This window comes from Castor canadensis, chromosome 14 (genome assembly GCF_047511655.1).
Source record: "Castor canadensis chromosome 14, mCasCan1.hap1v2, whole genome shotgun sequence".
Lineage (NCBI taxonomy): Eukaryota > Metazoa > Chordata > Mammalia > Rodentia > Castoridae > Castor > Castor canadensis.
Genome location: NC_133399.1, coordinates 40,652,476 through 40,680,134, shown reverse-complemented (window position 1 = coordinate 40,680,134; position 27,659 = coordinate 40,652,476). Strand labels below are relative to the sequence as shown.

The 27,659-nt window shown below is 56.1% G+C and overlaps 1 protein-coding gene across 5 annotated transcripts in view; it reads left to right on the top strand.

Moving 5' to 3' along the window:
- Positions 1 to 27,659, top strand: part of Ptprs (protein tyrosine phosphatase receptor type S) — a 57,169-nt gene that overhangs the window by 22,544 nt on the left and 6,966 nt on the right. Inside the window, exons 6-24 of one of the 5 annotated variants that reach the window (XM_074054389.1) lie at positions 5,684 to 5,953; positions 7,672 to 8,253; positions 9,884 to 10,017; positions 10,478 to 10,622; positions 14,944 to 15,249; positions 16,357 to 16,550; positions 16,667 to 16,693; positions 18,835 to 18,952; positions 19,828 to 20,436; positions 20,828 to 20,925; positions 22,233 to 22,486; positions 22,968 to 23,061; positions 23,149 to 23,364; positions 23,692 to 23,849; positions 24,209 to 24,220; positions 24,809 to 24,921; positions 26,442 to 26,489; positions 27,252 to 27,349; positions 27,423 to 27,546. In XM_074054389.1, coding sequence (XP_073910490.1) covers positions 5,684 to 5,953; positions 7,672 to 8,253; positions 9,884 to 10,017; positions 10,478 to 10,622; positions 14,944 to 15,249; positions 16,357 to 16,550; positions 16,667 to 16,693; positions 18,835 to 18,952; positions 19,828 to 20,436; positions 20,828 to 20,925; positions 22,233 to 22,486; positions 22,968 to 23,061; positions 23,149 to 23,364; positions 23,692 to 23,849; positions 24,209 to 24,220; positions 24,809 to 24,921; positions 26,442 to 26,489; positions 27,252 to 27,349; positions 27,423 to 27,546 — 3,600 coding nt within the window. The remainder of the gene's footprint in view (positions 1 to 5,683; positions 5,954 to 7,671; positions 8,254 to 9,883; positions 10,018 to 10,477; positions 10,623 to 14,943; positions 15,250 to 16,356; positions 16,551 to 16,666; positions 16,694 to 18,834; positions 18,953 to 19,827; positions 20,437 to 20,827; positions 20,926 to 22,232; positions 22,487 to 22,967; positions 23,062 to 23,148; positions 23,365 to 23,691; positions 23,850 to 24,208; positions 24,221 to 24,808; positions 24,922 to 26,441; positions 26,490 to 27,251; positions 27,350 to 27,422; positions 27,547 to 27,659) is intronic. The other 4 variants (XM_074054387.1, XM_074054388.1, XM_074054390.1 and 1 more) reach the window with 4 other exon arrangements.

Below are 27,659 nucleotides of genomic sequence, written 5' to 3'. Positions count from 1 at the left end.
ACTTAGGATACCTTCAAAGTTCGGAGGCTTGGGACCGTTGAAGGGACTAGAATCACTTCACACTATGTCTTCAGTGCTGAACACAGGAACCAGAACTTCATGTCTGATGCCAGCAAGGTTGAGGTGGCCCCATCTCCATGTCTCCTGCAGAACTGCTTGTGGCTCATCCCCAGGCCCTTTCAGGTCAATCCACAGCATACTGTGTTAAGAAGCAGATAGCCTTTAAATTAAGTTTCTGGCACCTAAGCCCTACAATTTGTGAATGTGACCATTCCCTTTACCTATTTTCCCCCAAAACAAGGCTAGACAGAGATACTGGGGCCAGAGCACCTCTTGCTTTCTGTATCCCTATAAAGACTTCTTTTTTTGGGGTGGGGAGTGTCTCTTGGCCAGCCTCCCGGTCCTGCTGGCCACAATATTTGGCCACTCATCTGACTTGATCCTGGGGCAGGTGATGTTAGATCAGGACTCAGACCCTGTCATTCCACCCCATCCTGGGGGGAGAGGGGGCTCCAAGGATGGGGAGGCTCCGTGGGGGCCGATCTGCAGGAACACTGAGCTCTGAACACCTCGCCTGCTGCCTGCCTCAACCTGCACATCGCTGTTTCCTGTGTGGGGTGGGTTTGACGGACATTAGATTACACCTTGTCCTTTGGAAAGCCCCGAGTCTCCAGCAGCCACAGCGAGGGGGGCAAGGAGAGTCAGTCAATTGGCAAGAACTGGTATGTGTGTGGTTGGGGGGGGGAGGACAAGAAATAAAGAGGGGACACAGAGGGCTAACCCTCACCCCCAAGATAAAGACCAACAATTTAAAAAAACAAACAAAAAAAAGAACCAAAATGCCCAGCTCAACCTGCCAAGGCCACTGGCCAGCCCGTGGCCCAGGGTGCAGGTCCCTCTGGGCCTCGCACACTATTTTTGTGGTGGAGGGAACTGGCAGTGGGAAGGTGGGAGACAGACAACAGGATGGTGGTGAGACGGGAAAGGGAAGGAAGACACAGACTGCGAGGGAAGGGGACCTGCCCTCCCTGGGCCACAGGCTGGAAGGAAGGGACGAGAAATTGGGCCTCTGACCCTCTCGGTTTCCCGACAGGTGTAATCTAAGCTTAGATAAACCCGCCCCCCCCCGGAGGCTGCACAATTTCTTGGCATCTCTCCCCTGCCCTCCCCATCCGCACACTCATTTTGGAGTTCAGAGAAACTTCTAGTACTTTCTCTCACCCCAAAATGCCCAGCAGAGCCCCCACCCCCATCCCTACCCTCGGAGCTGTGGCTTGCTGCCTCGGTGAACCGTGTGACACTGTCGGGTCCTCTACCTAGCGTTTCAGCCAGAGACCACCTCACTTTTGAGTTTCCTTCCTCACCCACCCCTCCTCTCCCTGCCCCCCCTCCCTGAACCCCACTTTTGATTTTTGAGTTTCTGCCTCTTCCTGCCTGGGGGCGGGATCGTCTCCTGGTTGCTTTGACGGGTTTTAAGTTGTTTTTTTTCCATGTGAATCGGGGTTTGAAGCGACTACCCCCCTTCCCAACCTGCCACCACTCCCACTCCCACCCCCGCCGTCCACCCTCCCGACCCCTCGCCCACGCGGGTCCCTCCACTGGGACCCCCCCGGCTACTCGGTGACGAGAAGAGCTGGGGACCAGAGCCAGTTGGAGCGTGCTGAGGATCGAGGCTGGTGTGGTCCTCTGTAACCCTCCTGGACCGTCCATTCAGGTCGGTAATTGGGGGCGGGGGTCCCGCGGGGCCTCTCCGTCCCATGGGCTCCGTGCCCACGTCATTTTCTAACCCCACCTCAAGCTTGCAGCCGAGGGGTGGAAAGAGGACGTTGGGTGGGTTTCCGCACCAAAACCGGGCAGAACACAGCGTCAGCCGTCCACTCTGGCCGGCTGGGTGGACGCCCAGAGCCAACTCGTGCCACTGGGCGCCGGATTCTTCAAAACTCGTGGCAAACCAGCCCTCTTCCTGTAGAAACAAAGGAGGTAGTGGGCAAAGGTCTTTTTAGCTCACTGGCTCATGCATTTAACTGGTAGCAGCTGCCACGTCTGGACGCGTGTGTTCAAATCACCACTGTTGATAAAGCCCTCCCGCATTTAAAGGGATTGTAATTGACATCCTTGCGCTGTCACTCTTACATATTCAAGATATAGGTGTCTGTCTCTACTTCTAACAGATAAGAAGCACTTTCCAAGTTACGATACTTTTGAGGAGATATTTTAAGATAAAATCAGACGTGATCAGGGCCTTTTGGACAAGATGTGGACCCTACAAAGAGATAAATTGGCTGATATTTAACCTTTAGATCCTAAAAGAAGATCTTCCTCTATATTCTAACAATCCCTTTGAGTATGGACCTCTTAATGGCAGCTGCTGGACATTTATCATGAGGGTTGCTGGGTAATTACTGAACTAGCGGCCATTACTGAGTTGATGGAGTTGTAAGGAGGTGATGGCATCCCCAGAGGGTAGGGACACACAAGTGTAAAAGATCCAAGATGCCAAGGAAGGGACAACTGCCTATAATTCTTGCCCTGTCACTGTAGCGAGAGAAGGCTCGTTTTGTGTGAGGGACAGAGTCAGGCTGGCCTGGCTTTCAGCTCTGGCCAAACCATTTTCTTGCTAGTCTTGTCATTTCTCTGACTTTCTGTTTCCTCATCTGCAAACTGGGCATAAGACATTTGCCTCTCTACATTGTTGGAGAGATAAAACAAGATGGCGCTTCTACAGAGATATTTCCATTTTTCTCATTTTAAAAAACAAATTAAAGCCAGTGGCTCACGCCTGTAATCCTAGCTACTTGGGAGACTGAGAATGGGAGAATGGAGGTTCAACACCAGCCCAGGCAAATAGTTCCTGAGACCTCCATCTCCAAAATAACCAGAGCAAAATGGACTGGAGGAGTGGCTCAAGCGGAAGAGTGCCTGCTTTGTAAGCACGAAGCCCTGAATTCAAACCTAGCTCCACCAATAATAACAACAATAATAAAAATAATTCCCAGACTCCCTTGCAGTAGGCAATCTTACCTGCTTTTCCTAGCACCAGGCAGTAACTTTGCCAGCCCTGTGTCTGGGCTGAGTGCCTGCTGCATGCAGCCAGATGCAGTCCCCAGCAGGTTACCTGATGGCCTGTGTTTACAGATGGGGAAACTGAGGCTCCAGGAGGGTGGGCAGCCTCCAAGGCCACAGCCATACGAGCTGTGAGAGTCTGAGGTCTGGTGTCCACTTTGCTGTGTGATTTCAGGTGATGGCCTTCAGTGTATCCCAATCTGCTGGGTGTTACTGAGAAGTGTTAGACCGGTGGACTCATGGGCACGGGTTGGTTTGCACGGAAGCCCATTTCCACGAGGACGTACCCCGTGGCATGGCAGGCTCCCAGCCTCGGTTTTTGGGTGCCAGTGGGGAGGTCAGATCCTGTGTTCTGCCGGGGGAACGGGGCATCTCCCCGGGGAAGCCACGACCCTTCTCTGTTCAGACCCCGATTTCCAATGCCCCACCCATTCCATGTTTTTTTTTGTTTTTTTTTTTTCTTCTTGCTTTTGGGTGTTGCGTTTCGTTTCATGGGGGAATTTGATTTGATTTTTAGATTTTTTTTTTTTCTTTTGCTTTGTTTTTGTTTTTCTCCTGCTTTCGGTTTGGACGTCAGTGCCGTTTCTGTCCTGGATTAATTAGCTCCCCACGCTCATTCCCCATCGTCTCCCGTTTCCATGACAACACAGCCTCAGCATCTCCCACCCGAGCCTCCCTGTGGAGGCCGGTGGCGGGCGGCCACTCTGGACTGCGTCCACTGGCAGGCCGGACCCCATCGCCCCACCCCACCCTCCTGCTCCCACCTCCCACCAGCCCTGCCGGATGCCCCACCATCTCAGCACCCCACCCCTTACCCCAGTCTGTCTGCATGGCCCTTCTGTCTCTCCCCAGAATCTTCCCCTTTGAGCGGCGCCTCCACCCCTCCATTCTGTCTCCTACGTGATTCTGGACTTTTCGTGGGGCTTCGTTTTCTGAAGGGCTCCAGCCCCTACCCTGGCTGCACCCCAAATTCAGGGAACAGGGGTTGGGGTCTCCAAGGCTGGAAGGGAGAGGATTAGGGCTATCTTCTCCCCTTTCCTGGGGTCCACTCCTTAGTTGGGCAGGTGAGATCTTCCTACAAGGACCTCCCCAACTCAGACTGCACCCCCAGGACTGTAGGACAGCCTCAGGCAGCGGTGCTGGTGCAAACCCCATGCCTTCCTGGGTGGCCCCCAGGCGCTCCCAACCTGTCACTGTAGCCTTGACACAAGTCTCAGCCCCAGGGTCAGTGTCCCACCACAGTTTCAAAGGGCAGAAACATGTCTTCAGGCCGCTGCCTCTCCCCATCCCTGTCCCAGACCTCATCTGACTTCCGAAAATGGAGCCCCCGAAATGCATCCTGCTGCCTTCCTCGTCCTCGAGGTCCCGACAGAAGGCTGCATCGCCCCCTCCCCCCCCGCTGACCAGCACACAGAACACGTCCCGTTCTGCCCACGTTCCAGCTCACCCCTCGTTACTACTCTTACTATTGCTAATATCTTCTTTATGATTCTGCCAGGGCTGTGATGGGACAATGTGACACATCACATTGCATCACATCTGCTAGAATTACCATGCAGCATTGAAGTGGGCCCCTCCCCCTCCTTTCTCTCTCTCTGTCCCCCTCTCTCTGTCCCCTCTCTCTCTCTCTCTCTCTCTCTCTCTCTCGCTCTCTCTCTCTCTCTGTCCCCTATTTTCCCCCCAGTCATCCATCTACCCTCTCTGGTCACCATGAGAGTCTTCTGAAGTCAGGCTCCCCTTTCCATCACCCTTCTCTGTGTCCTTACTCTGTCCCACTCTCCCTCTTCCTTTCTCTACTTCTCTCTCTCCTTCTCTCTCCCTCTCTCTGAACCTATTTTGCATGATGTTTGTGATTTTGAGAGCTGCATCTTCGGATGGAAACTTGTCAAATTCGACAGAAGCTTTTAGAAGGGTTTTTACACCCAAAACCACAAAAATTTCATTAGAGTTTCTCATCTTTTCCTTGGGGAAGTGGGTGGGGACCCCAAGTCACCAGAGGGGACAAGAGTGAGAGAGCCCAGCTCCCAGGACCCCCTTGCCTCCTAGGAGGGCAGACCCCTCTGTTTTTTATGATGTTCCCATCACCAGACAACCAGAAAGGGGGAAAGTTGGGCACCCCCCCACACAAGTGTCCCCCCACCCCGATACACAGCCAGACCTTCCAGCACCCTCTGCAGTGTCTGTCCCCACTTGGCAGCCCACGGAGGGGCTGCCCGCCAAGGCCACGTCTGTCAGCAAAGATGAGAAACGGCTGATAAATTTTTGTGTGCACACCTGTGCTGTGACCAGGCCCTCTGGTCTCTGAAACCCTGTCGCTATGAGATATTGCTTCATGTCTCTTTTCTATATCGATATATCTCTATATATTGTTTGTGAAGTACCTTCCTTTGAAGTTTGGTTTCTTTGTGTTGGAATTTGGTTTTTTAATTTGTTTTTTTTTTCCTTTACTTTTTATTTTTGGGGGGAAATTGATCAGGGGGAGGAATAGCCCTGTTTATATTTAAATGGTTTTCTACTTTTTTTTTCCTTTCTTCCTGCTTTTCTTTCTTTTCTCCTCTGTATCCTGTGCCCCCACCCCTCCGCCCTCCACGCGCCTCTCCCGCCGCCACCCCCTCCCCAGTCCGCCGCGTGGCTCCCCGCTTCTCCATCCTGCCCATGAGCCACGAGATCATGCCAGGCGGGAACGTTAACATCACCTGCGTGGCCGTGGGCTCACCCATGCCCTACGTCAAGTGGATGCAGGGGGCCGAGGACCTGACACCCGAGGATGACATGCCCGTGGGTCGGAACGTTCTGGAGCTCACCGACGTCAAGGACTCAGCCAACTACACGTGCGTGGCCATGTCCAGCCTGGGTGTCATTGAGGCCGTGGCCCAGATCACTGTGAAATGTGAGCCGGGTCTGTGGTGTGGGTGGCGGGGGCTGGCTGGGAAATTACAAAGACGATGGTGCTTTGCCCAGATATTTATTGGCTATATGGTTATATATTGCAGAATGATGGGGACACTTCCTAAGAAGTGCATCATTAAGTGGTTTTGTCATTGTATGAATGTCATAGTGCTTACTTGAGAAATTTGGATGGGTCGGTTCCTTGATGTGACCTCTTACTGCACGTGAGCTGCTGCAACTGGGCATTGAGGCGCACATCTGTAACCCTAGCACTCAGAGGCTGAGGCGGGAGGATCATGAGTTCCAGGCCAGCCTGGGCTATGTAGTAAGGCCCTGTCTCAGAGAGAGAGAGAAAGACACTAAAGGTTGACCAGAAGGAAGCCAGACACCAAGGACGAGGAGCACCATTCTGGGAATGCTGTACAATGCCTCACGGGCCTGGGGATAGGAAATGGGGTTCTAGATCCTCTTAGTGCCTCTAGTTTGTGGTGAGAGTGCAGAGACAACAGCCTCAGATATAGTCTAAGCTTCAGAGCAAAGGACTAGCAAGCTACAGTTCACAGGCCAAACCTGGCCCTCCACTTGTTGTATAAATAAAGTTTTATTGGTACATAGCCATGTTTACTTGTTTATACCTTGACTTTGGCAGCTTGTGGGGTTACAGCAAAGAAAAGTCAAAGTTTGCCAGGGGCTGGGGTATAGCTCAGTGGTGAGCACACTTGGCTAGAATGTGAATGACCCTGGGTTCTATCAATAGCACCATTAAAAAAAAAAAAAGTCTTTTCCTATGGCCTCGCTGCAGGGGCATAGAAAGTGTTGGCCTTAGCTGGGTTAGTGGTCGTTGTTCTGAGGATCCAGCATCTGATGACTGGCGAGCCATTGCTGCTTGAGGATTTGAACAAGAGGGTAAGAAAATCAGAATAGCTGAAAACATGCATGGAGAGAACCCAGGCTTAGGTCAGGTGAGTCCTGGGCACAGGCCTCTTTAGCCAGGGCAATGAGGCGGACATAGGAAAGACATTTAAGAAGAAGGCAGGAGTAGCTTGAGTGGGAGAGCACCTGCCTAGCAAGTGTGAGGCCCTGACTTCAAACCCCAGTGCCTCCAAGACAAAAAGAAACAACCTAGACATCTGGGGGTGAATTCAAATATGATATATTTGATACAATGTAAGAACTTTTGTAAACGCCACAATGTGTACCCCAGCACAACAAATTTAAAAAATAACCGAAGTAAAAAAAAAAAGAAGGCAGCTGCACTATCGTTTGGAGGTGAAACATTCCAGGTGCAGGGAACAGCAAGCATGTGTGGGAACAGATAGTTGCCCAGGTGGCTGAGCAGAGTGAGCCTCCGAGAGCAATAGACTGGGGCCGCAGAGTCTCCTTACGGGGAAAATGTATTCTTGCACAGTAAATACGGTTCTTAAAAAGCATTTTCAGCTTTGCGGTTTGTCTGGTCTCTGCTACTAATGCTTCAGCTGGCGTGAAGGTGACCATCAGCGACCTGTCAGCATGGTCGTGTTTCAGTAAAGCTTCGTTTACAGATGCAGGTGCCAGGGCCATAGCTTTCTAACTCCTCCTGGAGATGAGATGGGGTCATTTAGGTCCCTGGTTCCTGCCAAGGATATCAGGCTCAGAGGGGTCTCCCTGTGGTCAGAAGTCACACAGCCTCCAGGGTCCCCACTCACTGTGCCTGACTGTGACCCTGACTCTCGCCCACAGCTCTCCCAAAAGCCCCTGGGACTCCTGTGGTGACAGAGAACACAGCTACTAGCATCACCATCACGTGGGACTCAGGCAACCCAGACCCCGTGTCCTATTATGTCATCGAATATAAATCCAAGAGCCAGGATGGGCCATATCAGATTAAAGAGGACATCACCACAACACGCTACAGCATCGGCGGCCTGAGCCCCAACTCTGAGTATGAGATCTGGGTGTCAGCCGTCAACTCCATCGGCCAGGGCCCCCCCAGCGAGTCTGTGGTCACGCGCACGGGCGAGCAGGCGCCGGCCAGCGCCCCGCGGAACGTGCAGGCCCGGATGCTCAGTGCCACCACCATGATTGTGCAGTGGGAGGAGCCCGTGGAGCCCAACGGGCTGATCCGTGGGTACCGCGTCTACTACACCATGGAGCCCGAGCACCCCGTGGGCAACTGGCAGAAGCACAATGTGGACGACAGCCTGCTGACCACCGTGGGCTCCCTGCTGGAGGACGAGACCTACACCGTGCGTGTGCTGGCCTTCACCTCTGTGGGCGATGGGCCCCTGTCCGACCCCATCCAGGTCAAGACGCAGCAGGGAGGTGAGATGTGAGGGCCGTCAGGCTCTGGGGCCAGTGGCCATGAAGCAGTTTACAGGTCCAACACAAGGCGTTAGGATATTTTCATGCTGGAGAACATCATTCTGAGTGAGGTTAGCCTGGCCCAAAAGACCAAAAATCGTATGTTCTCCCTCATATGTGGACAGTAGATCAAGGGCAAACACAACAAGGGGACTGGACTTTGAGCACGTGATAAAAACGAGGGCACACAAGGGAGGGGTAAGGATAGGTAAGACACCTAAAAAATTAGCTAGCATTTGTTGCCCTTAATGCAGAGAAACTAAAGCAGATACCTTAAAAGCAACTGAGGCCAATAGGAGAAGGGGACCAGGAACTAGAGAAAAGGTTAGATCAAGAAGAATTAACTAGAAAGTAACACACATGCACAGGAAATCAATGCGAGTCAACTCCCTGTATAGCTATCCTTATCTCAACCAGCAAAAACCCTTGTTCCTTCCTATTATTGCTTATACTCTCTCTTCAACAAAATTAGAGATAAGAGCAAAATAATTTCTGCTGGGTAGCAAGGGGGTGGGGGGGTAAGGGAGGGGATGGGGGAAGGGGGGAGAAATGATCCAAACATTGTATGCACATATGAATAAAATAAAAATAAAAAAAAGATTTTCATGCTAGGGCTGGGTGTGGTGGTGCATGCCTGTAATCTCAGCTATTCAGGTGGAGAAAGGATCACCGTCCAAGACCAGTCCTGGCAAGGGCTCAAAAGATGCCCAATTTGAAAAATACCTAAAGCAAAAAGGATAGAGATGCGGCTCGAGTGGTAGAGCTCCTGCCTGGCAACCACAAGGCTCTGAATTCAAATCCCACCACTGCCAAAGAAAGTTTTTATGCCAGAAGAAGGCAGAAAAATTTCATGCTGATGTTGAAAAGCATCAGATCATCCCAGAAAACCCCAATTTCTGGCTCCCCTTTGACAACCAAAGACACCCCGTATGGCTATGATCCAGAGAGAGTCCAGTGGCTGTGTTGACACGGGGACCTCTGTCCTCTTGCCCCTGTGTTAACTCCCAGCTTCATCATTTGAATCTGAGAAACTGGTGCTCCCTGGGGGAGAATGAGGCCACTGGTTTTGAGGTAATAAATGGAAATGCCTCAATCCTCGTGCAACAGGCTGTCCCCTCCCTGCTTCCTTCCTTTGGAAGGGCTCATAGGGTTGTTCCATCCTATGGGACCCCAGCTCTCATCCAGTCTCACAACCTTTTCTTTGGGATTCAGGCTTCTGAAAGCTAAACTCCAGGGAGATTCGGGCACCTAGATGGCTGGGGACAATACAGTTCTTATTTAAACACGTCCATCCTCCAGTTTCTCTTTCACGTAATTTGCAGGGCATGGGGAATGCACCAAGATGGTTGCAAAAGCAACTTTAAAATGTTCTAAGAGAGGGTTGGGGCATTGAGGTGGGCAAGTGGCAGGGCGTGAGGGCTCCCGGGGAAGTAGAAATAAGAACAGCAGGGGTCTGGAAGCATGGGGATTTTGAGCAAGCCTTCCTGAAGGCGGTGCTGGACACCTGTTAAGGAGGAGGTCTCCTGGGGGAGGGGTTGAGCAGCCTTCGCGGAGTGGGGCACCCTACCCCGCCCCCTCTCTCTTCCCCCAGTGCCTGGCCAGCCCATGAACTTGCGGGCCGAGGCCAAGTCGGAAACGAGCATCGGGCTGTCGTGGAGCCCCCCGCGCCAGGAGAGCATCATCAGATACGAGCTGCTCTTCCGCGAGGGCGACCGAGGCCGGGAGGTACCTGCGCGGTGGCCCGGGCGGGGTGGTGGGGCGGCCGCTCACTGCTTTCCTCTGTCCCCTCCACTTCTCCCTTTGTCCCTGCCCCTCTGCCCCACTTTTTATCTTGTGTGTGTCTCTCCTGCCTCACTCCGTCTCTCTGTCTGTTTCTTTGTGATACATCTATTCTGTACCTATTTTCTGTTTCCACCTTGTTTCTGCTGTCTGTCCGTCTCTGTCTCTGTCTGTCTATCTTTGTCTCTGTGTGATTCTTGTCGCTTTTTGCTTTTGTCTCTGCCTCTTTCTGTCTCTATCTCTCTGTCTCTTCCTCTGCATCTCTGCATCTCTCTCTGTCCCTTTTGCGTGTGTGTCTCTCTCTTTCTGTCTCCTATCTCTGCATCTCTCTCTGTCCCTTTTGCGTGTGTCTCTCTCTTTCTGTCTCCTATCTCTCCATCTCTCCCCTCTCTCTGTCCCCGGCCAGGTGGGGCGGACCTTTGAGCCGACATCGGCCTTTGTGGTGGACGGCCTGAAGCCCGACACGGAGTACGCGTTCCGCCTGGCCGCGCGCTCGCCGCAGGGCCTGGGCGCCTTCACCGCCGCGGTGCGGCAGCGCACACTGCAGTCCAGTACGTGTCTCCTGGCGCCCCGGCCCTCGGGGCCCGCAGGGGGTGTGGGGTGCCTCGCTTCCCCCAGAGCCGTGCCGGTGTCGCCCCGGGGTCCCCCGAGTCCTGCGTCTAGCGGCCTGGGTTAAGTTAGGGACGAGTAGCAGTGGCCCCTGGCCTGGGAGACATTGTAAGCACTGCCTCCTCCTCTTCCCGTCCTGGATTTGGGACCGCCCGTGTGGCCCCGTGGTTGGCTGTTGTCCCCACTTGCACCTGTTGCTTTCACAGAGGTCAAAGGACACAGCTGAGCCTCCCTCCTGATGGCCCTTCGGCCCTAAGCAGGTCACCATGGCTCCAGAGGACCCAGGGTGTGGTCCCAATAGCCAAGGGTGGGGAGGGGATGGCTCAGAGCTGATGCCAGGTTTGGGGAGGTGTGCAGACCCCAACATGGGGCTCATGGATCCTTGGAGCTGTTGGCTGTGCCCGCCCGGCCTCCCTGATAACATGCAAGTCCCCTGTGACACAGCAGCAGGCTCTGGGCCACTCTGTGATCTCTGCTGCCCCACTGCTCCAAGCCCAGCCCCTCTTTTGTTCCCTGTACCCTGTCCACTCTGCTCAGGCTGGCCCCGTGTGGCCACTGTTGCCACGGCTCCTCGCACCTCCCCCTCAGTCAGTCACCGTGTGGCCACCAGGCTTTGTTCCAGAAGTAGCCATGGCATTGCGACCTTCCAGCCCCGGTTGTGTGCACACGGGGGAGGGAGCTCGGGTCAGTCGAGGGTGACGTGGGTCAGTGCGTCTCTGAGATCAGGGGACATGGAGACACCGCCCCCACCCCCCCCACCCCCCGCCAGCCTGGCTCCCAGTCCTCCTTTCTGCTGTCTGGGCCGTGTGCTGTGCAACTAGGAGGCGTCTGGGTGCGTCTGTGAGGTGGAGGTCAGTGAGGGTGGCCTGTGGCTTGGGGCCACCTGAGCGGCCTGCAGAGGTGGCACACCACAGGTGAGTACAAGCTGGTCTCAGGCAAGTTCACAAACACGGCCCACCCTGCGTGTCGCCCACCTGGCCACCTGGGCTGCAGAGCTGGCCCACAGCCCTGATGGACCCCAGAGGTCCCCAGCCACATGCTACCTGTGCGTGCAGGTCCTGCATTCCCCACACCCACCCCGTCCCCTACCCAGACATCACGCAGGTTGGGCCGGATTGTGAAGGTCGCGGTTTCCAAGGTGGCCTAGAAAATGGCTTCGACCCAGCCATGTGAACCGCTGGGGCGGCCCAGGACAGGGAGTGGGGAGAAGGGAGCCCCGCTTCTTGCTCCCAGGCGGGTGGGGCCCAAGAGGGCCGGCAGCCAAGACTCAGGGCCAGGCGTGTCCCCAGGACTGCGGGCTCCTTAGGTGAACGCAAGGGTAGGTGGAGGTCAGACCGCCAGGCCGTGGGTCACCCCAGACACCATCCGTTCCACCTGGCTGCCATCTGCCGGCGTCAGCCCGGAGCTGCAAGGTGGCCACGCTGGGGACCTGAGAGCTCGGTGTAGCCTTGTAGCCCGGCACCCTGCCATTCCCTCCCTCGTAAGAAAGTCTATAAGTTAGCAGTTGAAGAGCGTAAGGTAGGTAACCAACTGGGAGCTTCTGGAAGGCGTCTTTCTTTCTTTTATTATGGTTTTTCTCATCATCGCCATCATCCTCGTTTCTTGTTTTATCATGTTTTTGGTTTTATTTTTTCCTCCCCATTTCCCAGCCAACCCATTCCTTCCAGCACATTCCCCAGTTGGTTTTTTCACTCCTGACTTTGGTTCTTCCTGCCCCACCCCACCCCCACCCCCAGGCACTTTTGGATGGGGTGGCTGGTCAAGAAACGGGGGACACCCCTCAACCCATGTGTACTTTCCAAGGAAGAGTGCCTTGTGTTTTGTTCTAAGTGAGACAGAAAGTCATTCTAGTTAAAGTCAGCTGTTGGTTGTGGGGTCCATGGTGGCCCAGGGTCTTTGAGAACAGAGGGAGGCTCTGATTTGTCTGGGTGCCGTGGCTGACTAGCTCAGGGTGTCCATACTGGGCGTCCATTAACCTGAGATTGGGTTAGGAGAAACTGAGGCTGAGGTTTGAGGTTCCATGACAACCTCCTCTAGGCGAGAGGGCTGAGGCTATGGCTCCCGCCACCTCCAGATTGCCCAGGCTGAGTTCTAGAAACCCGGCCTCTGGCTAAGGCAGCCTACAAGGACAGCTGAGCCTGGTTCAGACCCTGCCCACTGCATCTGGGTGTAGGAGACTCATCACTGAGCCTCAGTTTCCTTATGTATAGGGTGGGCCCTTCTGGGATTTGGAGGCACCGAGAGGTGACCAGAGGCCTGCAGAAGCATCATGACCTTCATTAGGCATCCGGCTGGCATTGCAGCCAGAGTCACGGGCTTTGGAAATGGTGTCCCCATCTGTCATGTGAGGTGGGGACCAGTGGGGCAGGGAGGCGGAGCTGATGGCTCCGAGCACCTGCAGGGTTGGGGCAGTTGAGTGAGATGATACATGGAAAGCACTCAGCAGGTGCCTCACGCGTGAGGCACAGACAGCGGGACCCACTTTAGGTCTGGAAAGCGTAGGGTGCTGGGCGCCCTCACTAGTAATCCCCTGAGGAAGCCAGCCAGTCCATAGTAGGAGCTCAACAAGTGGAGGTGATTCTTAATGGTCCAGAAGGCCTTGAGGGACTTTAGTATGTGAGAACACGCAATGCCATGCTGCCTAACACACAGTAGGTGTCGATTGGAGCTATTTGATGTCTAAGTTTGGTGAGGCCCATTGTTGGCCCTCAGTGGAGGCTCTGAGGAGTTTGTAACAAGCTGAGCCTGGTGCTGGGCGCACAGTAGGGGCTCAGATGGTCACTGTTGTGAGTCTGAAAGGCCTGGCATGGTCCAGGGGATGCTTGTGTTTGCTCAGAACATGCAGCTAGTTCTGCAAAGGCCTGGGTACAGTGTGCATACAACAGGTGCTCAGTCAGTAAAAACTACCACTATTTTATGTAAGGTCCTTAGCACAACACCTGGCACACAGTAGGCACTTAATATGTGAGGGCTGTGACTGACAAACCCTAGCACCGTGCCAGGCACATAGTCAGCACTTAACGTGTGGGGACTGTGACTCCAATAAAGCCCTAGCACATTCCCAGCACACAGTAGGTGATCAATATGCGTAGGTTGTGACTCTAATAAAGTCCCCGATGCAGTGCCTGGCACATAGTAGGTGCTTAATATGTGAGGACCATGGCTCTGATAAAGCCCTAGCACAGTACCTGGCACACAGTTGGCACTGCATAACAGCAGCTGCTGTTTTTGTCTTTAGAGAACGGTTAGCATGCCCACTGCATCGACTTGGTGCTGCTCAGTGATGCCAGGCGCACAGTAGGTGGTCAGTGGGAACTGTAAAGCCCCAGTCATCCTGACACAGTAGGCATTTGAGAAGGACATGTTCATTGTTACTCTATTTCATGGTAACTGGTGCACAGTAGGTGCTCAAGATAGGCATTTTCTCCCGGAGGAAGACAAGAGGGTAGTCCTACTGGAGGAGGCTGGTTGGGGAGGCCCCAGCTCCTGTGACACTGGTGTCATAAGAAAAGTTCTCCCTGTGGTTTTACCATGAAATACCAGGAAGCCTGTGGCACTGTGCCTGGTCAGCAGTAGAAACCAGTGTCACCCGTGCGAGTACGATCCTCTCCTGCATATCGTAATCACCGTTCCCCTTGGCAAGTGCCTGGCACGGAGCAGGCATTCAGTAAATGTTTTTACTGTTTGGTGAGGTACTTAGCATACAGTAAGTACCCAATGAAGATGCTTTTACATTTTTATGAAGCTTCTGACAAGTGCTTGGCACATGTAGGTGCCCAATAGATGAGGCTTTTATTGAAATTCCCCTTGGCGTGATACCTGGCACATAGTAGGTGTTCAGTAAGTAGACGCCTTTGCTATCCTGTGAAGCCCCGGGGAAGTAAAGTGCACAGCACGCAGTATGTGCCCAACAAATAGGTACTGTGACTGTTATTCTTGGCACAATTGATAGCACATAGTAGGTGTCCAGGCCCCATGGGGACCAGCACACCCCCTTGCAAAGACCTACTGTGTGCCAGGCCGGTCCAGCCCCACCTAGTGAGTGCAGCATTCTTGGCCAGCCCTCCCCAGCCTGTGCCACCGCCCGTCCACCCGCCCATCTCACCTTTGGTTGACACCCGTTTCTTTTGGGTTCGACTTCTCTTTGGTTCGTTCTGTTTTCTTCGTTATCATCTTCTGTTTTATTTTCTCTTTCCCATCTTTTGTTTCCCCACCCCCTTCCCTGCCCATCCCACTCCCTCCCCCACGCTCTCCCCTCAATAGAACCGTCAGCCCCCCCTCAAGACGTTAAATGTACCAGCATGCGCTCCACGGCCATTTTGGTAAGTTGGCGCCCGCCACCGCCGGACACTCACAACGGGGCCCTGGTGGGCTACAGCGTCCGCTACCGACCGCTGGGCTCAGAGGACCTGGAACCCAAGGAGGTGAACGACATCCCCCCGACCACCACCCAGATCCTGCTGGAAGCTCTGGAGAAGTGGACGGAGTACCGGATCACAACTGTGGCTCACACAGAGGTGGGACCAGGGCCGGAGAGCTCGCCCGTGGTCGTCCGCACCGACGAGGACGGTAAGCACCCTGCTGGCCCTGGCCCGGCCCCCCTGGAGCTTCCATGTCTGGAAGACTGGGCTGGTGGTGAGAAGGTGGGAGCCACAGTCAAGAGTGGGAGCCCTGAGGCACGCAGGCTCCCCACACAAAAAAACAAAGACAAAAAAAAAATCTTAGGTCCTTGAACTTGTGGTCTAAGTCCAGGCTGCCTTTGCCTTGCACCTTCCTTTCCTGGAGCCTCATGCCCGGCCGGTTAAGCGGGCACCCTCTTATTTTTTGTCAAAGAGTGGGAACTATGGAAATGGGGTACATGAAAGAGCCACCAGCTGCTGCAAAAAGTTCTGCACCCCTACCCCCTGACCTCAGGAAGCCGAGTTCTAGACCCAGGGATCATTGATATTTGCAGCTTCCTCTGAGATAGCCTGCCCAGAAAGTAGGCAGCCTGCAGGGTGACATGGACCAGTGTCGCATTGGCCAGTTCCGTCAGTGTAAATAAATATTCCTGCCGTGGCCAACTATGAATTGGAGGCAAGGGCCACATGTGGGTGCTGGGCTCCAGGGAAGCAGTGAGGCTGCTCTGCCACAGCTCTGGAGCAGGGTCTGTGCTCTGAAAACAGACAGATCGGTCCTGAGTGCCTAGTGGACCAGCTCATGCTGGTGTGTTTAGGAGCATGCAGCCAGACTGCCCGGTTCCAATCCCAGCTTTGCCTCATGCTAACTCTGGGATCAGAGTCAACTCACCGGGCCTCAGTTTCCCCATCTATAAAGTGAGAGTAAGAGCTCCCATCCTGCAGGGATGGTCTGAGGGTGGACAGGGTGTCCTCTGTCCACCTGTGTGGGTAAAGCTCTCAGGAGAGGGTCACGAGGTTCTAAGCAGGTGGTGTAGGTCGTGGGGCCTCACTTGTCCATCTGTCCACGGAGGCCACCATCACGGCCCCTCCTGGGGTGGTGGGAAGGCTGAAGGGAGCCGTGCCCTCCTGGGCGGTGGTGTGCGTGTTCATAGCGCACAGTGAGCCGGACCTGCAGCCGCTCGGCTCCCTGGCATCCGGCAGTGGGGCGCTGCCCAGGGCAGGGCCGGGTGCCCCGGTAACGGCCCCGCCGCCCCTCCCCTCCCCTCCCGCCCGCCAGTGCCCAGCGCGCCGCCGCGGAAGGTGGAGGCGGAGGCGCTCAACTCCACGGCCATCCGCGTGCTGTGGCGCTCGCCCGCGCCCGGCCGCCAGCACGGGCAGATCCGCGGCTACCAAGTCCACTACGTGCGCATGGAGGGCGCCGAGGCCCACGGGCCACCGCGTATCAAAGACGTCATGCTGGCCGATGCCCAGGTGGGCGGGGCGGCGGGACGGGCGGGGCAGGGTGGGCGCACCTGTCTCCTGTCCTCCTCTCTCCGCCGGCCTCCGCTCACCTCCCTCCTCTCTCCCTGCCGCCGCCTCCCGCTCAGTGGGAGATGGACGACACTGCCGAGTATGTAAGTAGCACCCCAGGCGTCCTGCTGTTCACCGGCGTGCTGTGCTGTGACTTCTGCATGTCCCCAGTCCAAGGGTCTCCTCCCATGCACCCCAGCAAGCCCTCCCATTGCATCTGGGTGCTTGCAGCCTGTGTTCACATCTGGTAAATGGGAGACACTGACCACATTGTGTCCCTGAGGGCAGCACCTGCTGGGCTCCCCCGAGGGGCCACTTGGACGCCAGGAGAGGCCTGAACCAGGGGGCCGTTTGCTGACGGTTTCATTGGGTGGCTTCTGGGCTTGGGGCACATCCCCCAGTCCCCACCACCTTGTTCAGGCCTCCTTTCTTCTACGGGTCTCCACCCCTTCCCCTTCTCAACTCAGCTCAATGTGCTTACGTGGCTCAGCCATGCCTGGCCTACAGTCTTCTCTTCTTGGTTGCATGATGAGGGGACAGTGGCCCAGGATGGGGAAGGAGGCCCTGCAATTATACCACCATTCCTATGGCCAAAGCAGAGGGCAGGACCACTGTGTGACTTTGGGCAAATTTCTGCCTCTCTGGATTCTGCCTTTCTGCCCCCTAAGTTGGGCGCCTCTGTCTCCTGAGAGCCTCAAGTCTGCTATTCAATTGACAATGGCCCTGGGCTCTCTTGACATCCCTGCCTCTGACCCCACCTGCAGCCAGGGAATGGTCTCACCAGGGCCACAGCTCCCACCAGGACCCTGGGAGGGACAGATGTGAGGCTCAGGGAGGAGACCCTCTGTTAGCATCCTTGTGCCCTGTCCTTGTGCCCTGGCATGCAGGCTGTGCTTGGGCGTGTGTGTGCGTGTGTGCAGCCATGGAGAGAAGGGACGGTGTTGAGGGTGCACGGGCGGGTGTGCGGGAGCCTGACGCAGTGGACACATGGCAACGCCATGAACATCTCCTGTGTGCTAGAGCGTCAGCTAGCTGCTGAGGTTGTCATGACCAAGGCCACCCCAGGTTCCCTTCTGAGGGTCACACTGTGTGAGTCAGTACAAGACACGGATGTGTAATAGTTATGACCGAAGTAGGTTGGGGGATAAGAAGGTGGTAGAAACATTTAGAAGTCAGCTCTCAGCTGGGCGCGGTGGCTCATGCCTGTCATCCCAGCTACTCAGGAGGTGGAGATCGGAAGGCCAGCCCAGGCAAAAAGTTCATGAGACCCCATCTCAACCAATAAAAAGCTGGGTGTGGTGGTGCTGCCTGTCATCCTAGCTATACCTAAAGTGTAAACAGGAGAATCGCTGTCCAGGACATAAACAGGAGACCCTACTTGAAAAATAACCAAAGCAAAACATGGCTCAAGCGGTAGAGTGCCCCCCTTGCACGCACAAGGCCCTGAGTTCAAACCCCAGTGCCACCAAAACAGGAAAAGTCAGCTCTGGCCAGGTGCACAGGACAGGCTCGCTCACAGCATGTCCCCTTCCCAAGGTGGAAATGGTTTCGTGTGAGGTGCACCATGGCTCAGAACTGTCGCACCTCCACCACGCACAGGCACAGACAGGATGCTTGGAGCCTAGGTCAGAGCGATGTAGGAAAATAACCAGAAAGGGGGGTGTCTGGGCATTTATTGCCTTGATTATAAGTTTGTGGAATTTAATAGGCGTGTTTCCTAACTGATGTGCAAAATACCTGGAAATCTAAGTATTGGCTCTCACAAGTTGTTACAAAGGGTCTCCGTTACACCGGCGGGTTTAGAGGCCAAGCTCAGCCTATGCAAAGGCCCTGGGGCAGGACGAGCCTGGTGTGATGGAGGAACAGTGAGGAGGCCCATGTGGCTGGAGCAGAGGGAGCAGAGTGGCGGGGCACATGGAGGAGGAGGCAGGTCGTGCAGGGCCCTCCAGGATGCAGGAGGACTTGGGCTTTGACTCTTAGGGAGATGGGAGCCAAGGAGGGCAGAAGAGAGAGGGACCTGACTCAGTACTCACGGTTGCCCTCTGGCTGCGATGTGAGGACAGGCTGCATGAGTCCATGTGAGCCGTATGTGGCGTGTGCATCTCGTGGACTCCGCATGAGCTGTGTGCACGTCTGCCCCGGCTGGACCCTGTGTCCCCCTTGGTTGTGCTGGTCGTGGAAAGGGTGTGGGCAGGGCTGGTCCCAGCCCCAGCCCCAGTAGTGCTGACTCCGCCCCTCCCCACAGGAAATGATCATCACAAACCTGCAGCCGGAGACTGCGTACTCCATCACAGTAGCCGCGTACACCATGAAGGGCGATGGCGCTCGCAGCAAACCCAAGGTGGTGGTGACCAAGGGAGCAGGTATGAGACTGCTCTCACCCGCAGCTCTTTTGCCTCCATGAGGACCAGGGCATTCCTCCCAGAGTCCTTGTGGCTACATGGGGGCAGGAGGCACCAGCCAGGGGACAGTGACAGCAGAGGAGTGCGGGTAGCTCAGACGAGCATCAGGACCCAGTGTGGCCCTCCCACCCCCATCTGAGCTGTCACCACTTCCTTCCTTGCACCCTGAGCTCCTGCCAGGTTGAAAGTAACACTCTGACCCCGGCCTCTGTCCCTTCCCAGCCTTTCCCCAGGCAGTTCCTTTATCCGAGCTACGGAGAGGGAATCCAGCTTGACAGGCCATGGTCTGGGAACCATTTGCCCCACCACCCCTTCCTCAGGGACACTGTTTCAGAGCCATGTTTGCTAAACTGAACCCACTGCGCCCGTCCTTTGCCCGGGGTGTTCATAGCAGCCCTGATAAGTCCTGCAGTAGAGAACTCTGGTGTCATTGGACAGCCCTGCTTTGTCCTTTTTTTCAACGTAACCCCAGAACCTCTGAGGCAGGTTGACTTCTCACCACACTGTGACAGCCACAGAGCAGGGACAGGGTTCTGGTCACCACTGTGTCCATCACGTGGGAGCTGATCAGGTTCCAACAGTGGCAATTAGGAACAATGCAGCTGGTCCTGGGAGGAGGTCAGCAGGTGAAGGCCGTGCAGGACTCAGGACTGCTGGCCTTGGTCAGGTGTTGAGTCCTCCATTCTGTTCCTGTTCTTTCACACACCCAGTGCATCCTGGGGCCTTTGCATTTGTCCCACTCACCTGCACCTCCCTCCAGGCCTCCCGGAGTCTCCCCTCCTGCAGCCCTTCAGGTCGAGACATTTTTAAAGCTGACACTGGCTCTGTCCCTGCAGTGCTGGGCCGCCCCACCCTGTCGGTGCAGCACACGCCGGAGGGCAGCCTGCTGGCCCGCTGGGAGCCCCCGGCCAGCGGTGGCAACGACGAGGTGCTTGGCTACCGCCTGCAGTTCGGCCGTGAGGACTCAATGCCGCTAGCCACGCTCGAGTTCCCGGCCACCGAGGACCACTATGCGGCAGCCGGCGTGCACAAGGGGGCCACCTACGTGTTCCGGCTGGCGGCCCGCAGCCGCGTCGGCCTGGGCGAGGAGGCAACTGAGGTACTGAGCGTCCCCGAGGACGCACCCCGCGGCCACCCGCACATCCTCGAGGCAGCCGGCAACGCGTCGGCCGGCACCGTCCTGCTGCGCTGGCTACCGCCAGTGCCCGCTGAACGCAACGGGGCCATTGTCAAGTACACAGTAGCCGTGCGAGAGGCTGGCGCCCTGGGCCCTGCCCGAGAGACTGAGCTGCCAGCGGCGGCTGAGCCGGGGGCCGAGAACGCGCTCACCCTGCAGGGCCTCAAGCCCGACACGGCCTATGACCTCCAAGTTCGAGCCCACACGCGCCGGGGCCCCGGCCCCTACAGCCCCCCTGTCCGCTACCGCACGTTCCTGCGGGACCAAGGTAGGCAGGCGCACGGCGACCCGCACAGCCGACGGGCCTCGGCCCGGCCACCCTTCCCCCCTCCCCCTGCCCAGGTAAGTGGCCACTTTTCTGCTTCCATGATGCTCAGGCGAGTCTGGACCCCGAGGCGCCCGTTTTGGCACAGGTGGGATGTGCCTCGGTGGCACCGCCGCCACTCCACCCTCATCCCCTCCATCGCCGCCTCCTGCTTCTCTCTGCAGCCGCGCCGTCTCTACAGCAGGGACCTGGGCTAGGGCAGGCAGGGCCGGGCCAGGGCCAGGCAGGAAGGCCACAGGCACAGCCAACAACAGGGAGCGCCTGGGCCGCCCCACCCCACCATACCTGTCACCTGTACCCACCACTCACGGGCTCCTCATCTCTCTTCCTGCAGTCTCACCCAAAAACTTCAAAGTGAAGATGATCATGAAGACGTCCGTGCTGCTGAGCTGGGAGTTCCCAGACAACCACAACTCGCCCACGCCCTACAAGGTGTGCACAGCAGCCAGTAGCAGGCGGGCTCAGTTGGGATCAGAGCTCAGTATGCAGTGGGTGTTAAGCCTGGGATCAGGGATCAGTCAGAGAAGGGACTGAACCTGGATTCATCTGGGATTAGGGTTCAGTCTGTAGGGGTGGGGCACTAAGCCTGGGATTAGGGATCAGTCAGTGGTGGGACTTGGCTGGGATCAGGGTTTGGCTGAGCTCAGGGGTCAGTCTGTGGAGGGTTCTGAGCCTGGGATCAGGAATCAGTCAAAGATGGGATTCAGCCTGAGATCACCTAGGATTAGGGCTTAGTCTGTGGTGGGTACTGAGCCTGGGATCAGGGCCTAGTTTGTGCTACATGCTAAGCCTGGGAGCAGGGATCATCAGTCAGAGGTGGGACTTGGCCTAGGAGCAGGGTTTAGCTGGATTAGGGCTTAGACTGCAGAGAGTGTTAAGCCTGGGATCAGGGCTCAGTCAGAATTAGAGCCCAAAGTTGGGTCTCTGCGTAGGACCATGGTTCAGTGAGAATTGAGACTCAGTCTGGGATCAGAGCTCAATCAGAATTGGAATAGAGTTGGGGCTCTGCTTGAGACCAGGGTTCAGTCTGGGGTTGGTGGTGAATCAGATCTCATCCTGGGATGAGAGCCCAGTTGAAAATGAGGCTTAGCTTAGGATCCAGACTTGGTCAGAATTGAGACTCAGAGTTGGAGCTCAGCCTACAACCAGGGTTGTCTATGATTGGGTCTTAGCCTGGGGTCAGAGTTTGTTTGGAATTGGAGTTCAAACTGGTCCTAAACTCTCAGTTTAGGACCAAGGCTCAGTCAGAATCGGGACCTAGACTTACTTGGTGCTCTGTCAGACCAAGGTTCAATCTGAAGCTGTTGTCAATCCTGGGATCAAGGCTTAATCAGGAGACTCAGATTGGGGATTTCCCTGGAACCAGAGCTCAGTTGGGTTGCTGAATTAGGGCTCAGAGTTGGTACTTGGTCTGGGATTAGGGCTCAGCTGAGATTAAGGCTCAGGCTGTGGGGGTGCTGAGTCTTGAGATCAGGGCTCATTCTGAGTTTGGACTCTGTTTTTTCAAACTGGGATTCAGTTCAGTTGTTGCTGAGTTAGGGCCCAGTCTAGAATAGTGGCTCAGCTTGGATTGAGGCTCAGAGTTGGAGCTCTGCTTGGAACCAGGTTTAGTCTGGGGTTAGGGCTGAGTCTGGGATCAGGCTGGGATCAGGGATCAGCTGGGATTGAGCTCAGCCTGGGGTCAGGGTTAGGCTCAGGTACTGAGCCAGGGTCAGGTGCTGAGACACCCCGGCCTGCAGATCCAGTACAACGGACTCACACTGGACGTGGACGGCCGCACCACCAAGAAGCTCATCACGCACCTTAAGCCGCACACCTTCTACAACTTCGTCCTCACCAACCGCGGCAGCAGCCTGGGTGGCTTGCAGCAGACGGTCACCGCCTGGACTGCCTTCAACCTGCTGAGTGGCAAGCCCAGTGTCGCCCCTAAGCCTGACTCCGATGGCTTCATCGTGGTGTACCTGCCCGATGGCCAGAGCCCCGTGCCTGTGCTGTACGCTTACCCTGCCCCCTGAGCTCCCATCTGCCCTGTCCACTGCCCACTTTGTGACTGGGTTAAGCCACACAGCTTCTCTGTGCCATTGCCTCGCCTGTCTCTACAACAAGGACCGTGTTTCTCGCGCCTGTAGATCTGACACCATAAGCCTTTCTCTCTAGTGGGCAATGTGAGGGTCCCTTTAAGGGTTAGGTTCTGGGTTTCCAGGCTGGTGGAGAGACAGCACTAGCAGTGCACAGTGGGAAGGATAGGACTCTGAGAGGCAGAGAATTAAGGGCTACCAGAATATGTAGGCATTGAAGCTGGGGCTTTGAAGGAGGTACAGGAGTTCAATACCAGACCTGCATGAAGTAAGCCTTGCAGGCAGAAGGCACAGCATGATCCAAGGGCTGGAGCTTGAATTGGGAACTGGGGTCACCTGAGGCCTGGCACAGAAACAGATCATTACCGAAGCCCTGTGTCTCTTCCCCCTCTTCAGGAGCTACTTCATCGTGATGGTGCCACTGCGCAAGTCTCGAGGTGGCCAGTTCCTGACCCCTCTGGGCAGCCCAGAGGATATGGATCTGGAGGAGGTGAGGCCTGGGCCTGGGCCATCCCAGTGTTCATGGGCTCAGCTGTGCCCAGCCGAGCTCTGAGCCACCCACGCCTCTGTTCCCCAGCTCATCCAGGACATCTCCCGGCTGCAGAGGCGCAGCCTGCGGCACTCGCGCCAGCTGGAGGTGCCCCGGCCATACATTGCCGCCCGCTTCTCCATCCTGCCCGCTGTCTTCCATCCTGGGAACCAGAAGCAATATGGTGGCTTTGACAACCGGGGCCTGGAGCCCGGCCACCGCTACGTCCTGTTCGTGCTTGCTGTGCTGCAGAAGAGCGAGCCCGTAAGTCCTGCACAGCTCTCCCTTCATCCTCTGGATGGAGGAAAGGACTTGGGGTAGAGGGGATCTTGAGAAGTCTTCCTGGAGGAAGAGACCTTGGAGCTGGGGCTTTGAGGGATGAGTAGGTAACAAGAAAAGGCACCCAAGATTTTCACGTGGCAGAAGGTCAGAAAGGATTTTGGCATGGCCGAGGTGGAGGAGGGTGAAAAGTGGCAGTGACAAGGCCATCCAGGCCACTGCGGTCAGGGGGATGTAGACCAGGGCAGGGGCACATTTGTGTCTGAGAAGAACTTAACCTGACACTGACAGAGCCCCTCTCTGTTCCCACAGACATTCGCAGCCAGTCCCTTCTCAGACCCCTTCCAGCTGGACAACCCGGACCCCCAGCCCATCGTGGACGGTGAAGAGGGACTCATCTGGGTGGTGGGGCCTGTGCTGGCCGTGGTCTTCATCATCTGCATCGTGATCGCCATCCTTCTCTACAAGAAGTGAGTACCCAGTGCCGTCATCACCCCGGGAAACCCACAGAGAGGTTGAGCCCGTCTGTGACTTTATCAGTCACACAGCCTGGCACTAGCCACGCTGGGTTCAGAGCAGATCTGTGGCTTAGCTCCTGTTAACCTACCAGGGTGTGGGGGGAGGCACCTCCCACAAACCAAGGCAGACCTGCCATGCCCCACATAGCAGGGTCCAGACAGGAAGGGTGAGTCCCACTTCCCAGATAAGGAGCCCACAGGTCAGAGGTTAAGGAGGCCACCCCCACTCACAGAAGGGGCCCTTTATGGTCAACGCATCCTCACCTCTGTTCTTTTCCTTCCTCCTCCTGCCTGCATCCATTGGGGAACAGTAAACCTGACAGGTAAGAGCTGGTCCTGCACCCTTGAGGCCTGAAGTTGAGGCAGAAGGATGAGGAGGGGAATGGGACAGAATTGTGCCTGTGGTGGGGCAGAGGCCTGGCCAATCCAGCAGGTGGCAGGTGTGTCTGTGTGGTCCTGGGATCAAGGTTCAGATCAAGGTTCAGATTGGGGCTTACCGGAATCAAGGCTCATTTGGGGATTAAGGCTCAGTCTAGGATTAGGGTTTGGATGGGATCAAAGCTTGGTCTGGAATTAGGACTCAGCTGGGATTGAGTCTTGGTGTAGGAACAAGACTAGTAATTGGGATTCAGCATTTGGGTTGACTGGGAGCCTGGATCAGTATGGGATTAGGGCTCAGCTGGGATTGGGGTTTATCAGGGATCAAGGCTCAGTCTACAATTAGGAGCCAGTGGGAATCAAGGCTTAGCTAGGATCAGGGCTTGGAATTGGGACTCAGCACTGGGGCTGTAACGGGGAGCAGGATTCAGTGTATGTGGCCCCTTTCCTCCCACACTTCCAAGTTGTGTGCACATGTGCACCATGGACTCACACTGGTCTGTACTGGGCTGTCCCCCTTGCTCCCCCTGAAGTAAACGCAAGGACTCGGAGCCCCGCACCAAATGCCTGCTGAACAACGCCGACCTCGCCCCCCACCACCCCAAAGACCCCGTGGAAATGAGGCGCATTAACTTCCAGACTCCAGGTATGTACTGATCCCAGATGCCAGGGATGATACCCATGGGAAGGTAACTGCGGGCGGGAAAAGCGAGCCGTCATGGTGGGAACCCTCACCTGGCCCCTTCTGAATCTGTGGGGTGCTATTGAATTCTGGATTTCCAAATAGCTCCCACCCCATCTTGATCTGAGCTTGGAACTCTCACGGTTGGTTCTCCACAGAACCAAATGAAGCATTTTTAAGTCACATGTAACTGATAGTGGCTGTCTTCTCCAGGAGCCTAAAAAAATAGCTTTTTATAAATTAAAAAGAGAGGCTAAACACCACTGCTTTTGACAGAAAGAGCAGCGCTTCTGTTTGCACCTCGGGCGTGAGGGCCCTTGGTGGATTTGAGGGTGGTTCTTGGACCTCTCCCACACTGGCCTTGGGGCGTGTCCCCAGCAAAGCACAGAAACGACACCCCCCTGCCCCATGCCCTCCACCTCTGCCCTCTGTGGCAGCAGGGGCTCTGGCTCTCCCTCCCCCTTCACAGTTCCCTGTAGATTCCCAGGCTTCAGAAAGTCAGCTGCCATGCCTGATGGGAGCAGCCAGTCAAGGTCTTTACCCTTGGTCATCTTCGTGTGCGATGATCACCCCCCGTCTCCCTCCTCACGGGCTCATGCCAGCTGCTTCTAACCAAGTAACGGGTTTTGTATTTAACAAATGGCCTCTGGGCTCCCGGCATGACTGCCTGTGTGTCTCAACGTGTTTGTGTCAACTCTGTTTCCGACCGAATGGAGATTTTGCACATTTGTGTTTAACTGATCGCTGCTGTCCTCCGGAAAGAAGCATGACTCCACACGTTCTTCCTAACGCGTCCTCTCTTCTGTCTCTGGCCTGTCTTGGGTCACTTTGGCTCTCATGGTGGCTGCTGTACCCCTGAAGGGATCACTCATTTATCACCCCTACTGTGTTCTCTTCTCTTTCTTGTCTCTGGACTGGCTTATGTCACCTCGGTTTTTATCCAAGTCACAGTGTTAACCATTCGTATTTAACGGATAGCCACACTCTCCCAAGCGGATTACATGGAGTCAGTCTTACGTGTCCCCCTTAACGTGCTCACGTCACTTTTCTGCCTCTGAGTAGCTTCTGTCGATTCTGTTTCCATCCAGATGAGGAACTTAAATGTGTAACTGATGACCGCTGTCCCCCTTCAAGCTCATGGCATAGGCCCACCTGTCCTTCCCCTGCCCCCTATCATCCTGCATCCACTGTCACCCAGTTCCCCTCTGTTGGCCTCAACAGGGGACCCAGGGCCAGGCGGTCTGGGGTGGGCGACACTGGACAGACAAGCCTAAATCTTTGGGGTCTTCCCAGAGTGGTGGCTAAAAACCAGCCTGTAGGATGCCCAGCAAACCGCCACCGTGGGTTCTCAGGCCGGGGCCCAGCCGTCCATGAGAGTCCCTCTCCGATTGGGTGGCTGTGTCCCCTGCGTCTGCAGCCGCAGCGAGGGGTGTGGGGACGATGGCCCTGGGCTTTCATTTATTTGCCGTTTGCTGTCTCTGCAGATTCGGGCCTCAGCCGCCCCCTCGGGGAGCCGGGGTTCCACTCGGAAAGTTAGTTCACCTCCGCTCTCGGCCTCCTCTCACCCTGTTTGTTTTCACCCTCGGTTTCTCCATCTGCCTCCTGTCTCTGTGCGTCCGCCCACCGGCGCTGGGCCCTTAGGTGGCCGTCGTGACTGCGCGTGTGGCAGGGGACTGGGGGAGACGCCCCTGTGACGGGCAGGCCCCAAAGGCCCCTTAGGTGACCCAGGGAGGGTGGGATTCAGAGTAGCAGGTGTCCACCAGCCAGCCTGGAATGTCAGGGCCTGGGTGCACGTGGGGTCTGCAGACGCAGGTACTGGGAAGGGAGACCCCCCCACCCACTCTAGCCTCGTCTTGTGAGCTACAAAGGATAAGGAGGGTCACACGGGGTCAGTGCCACACACACTGCGCCCTGACTCACCTCACCCTTGAGTCCCCACGGCAGAGGACCACATGGCCTCTCAGCCCAGCAAGGGGACTCACCCTGCCCCCCCATCTCCAAAGGCCACGCCAGCTGCTTTGCTCCATCTCTGCCTCTTGTCTGCTTCTCACCACCAGGCACTGGGAGCTTGATGCCCCCCGGGGAGTCCCATCCCCCACCTCTCCACCCCCCAGCTGGGTTGGGGACTGGGATGGACCAAGGTTGGGGTGGTGGCCTTGAATCCTTCCTGCTGAGCCCTGCCCTGCCACCCCCTTCTAACCGCCGCTCGCCCATGGCAGACTCACACCATAAACTCCCTGCCCTGGCCTGCTGGCTGCCAGGTGACCGCCACACCGCGGCTCTGCTCTCTGCAGGCATGCTCAGCCACCCCCCCATTCCTATCACGGACATGGCGGAGCACACGGAGCGGCTGAAGGCCAACGACAGCCTCAAGCTCTCCCAAGAGTACGAGGTGAGCCGCCCTGGCCACCCCCACCCTCCCCCGCCCTCCAGTGCCACCCTGACACCCTCCCTGTCCTCCGCAGTCCATCGACCCCGGGCAGCAGTTCACGTGGGAGCACTCCAACCTGGAGGTGAACAAGCCCAAGAACCGTTACGCCAACGTCATTGCCTATGACCACTCCCGCGTCCTCCTGCAGCCCATCGAAGGTAGCGTGCAGGCCGCGGGCTCCCTGTGCCCTTGCCCTCTCGCCACAGCAAGCTTACGCACCCCAGGTCCCTCCGGACACCCGAGGGCCGATGGTCATGGAGCCGGTCCAGTG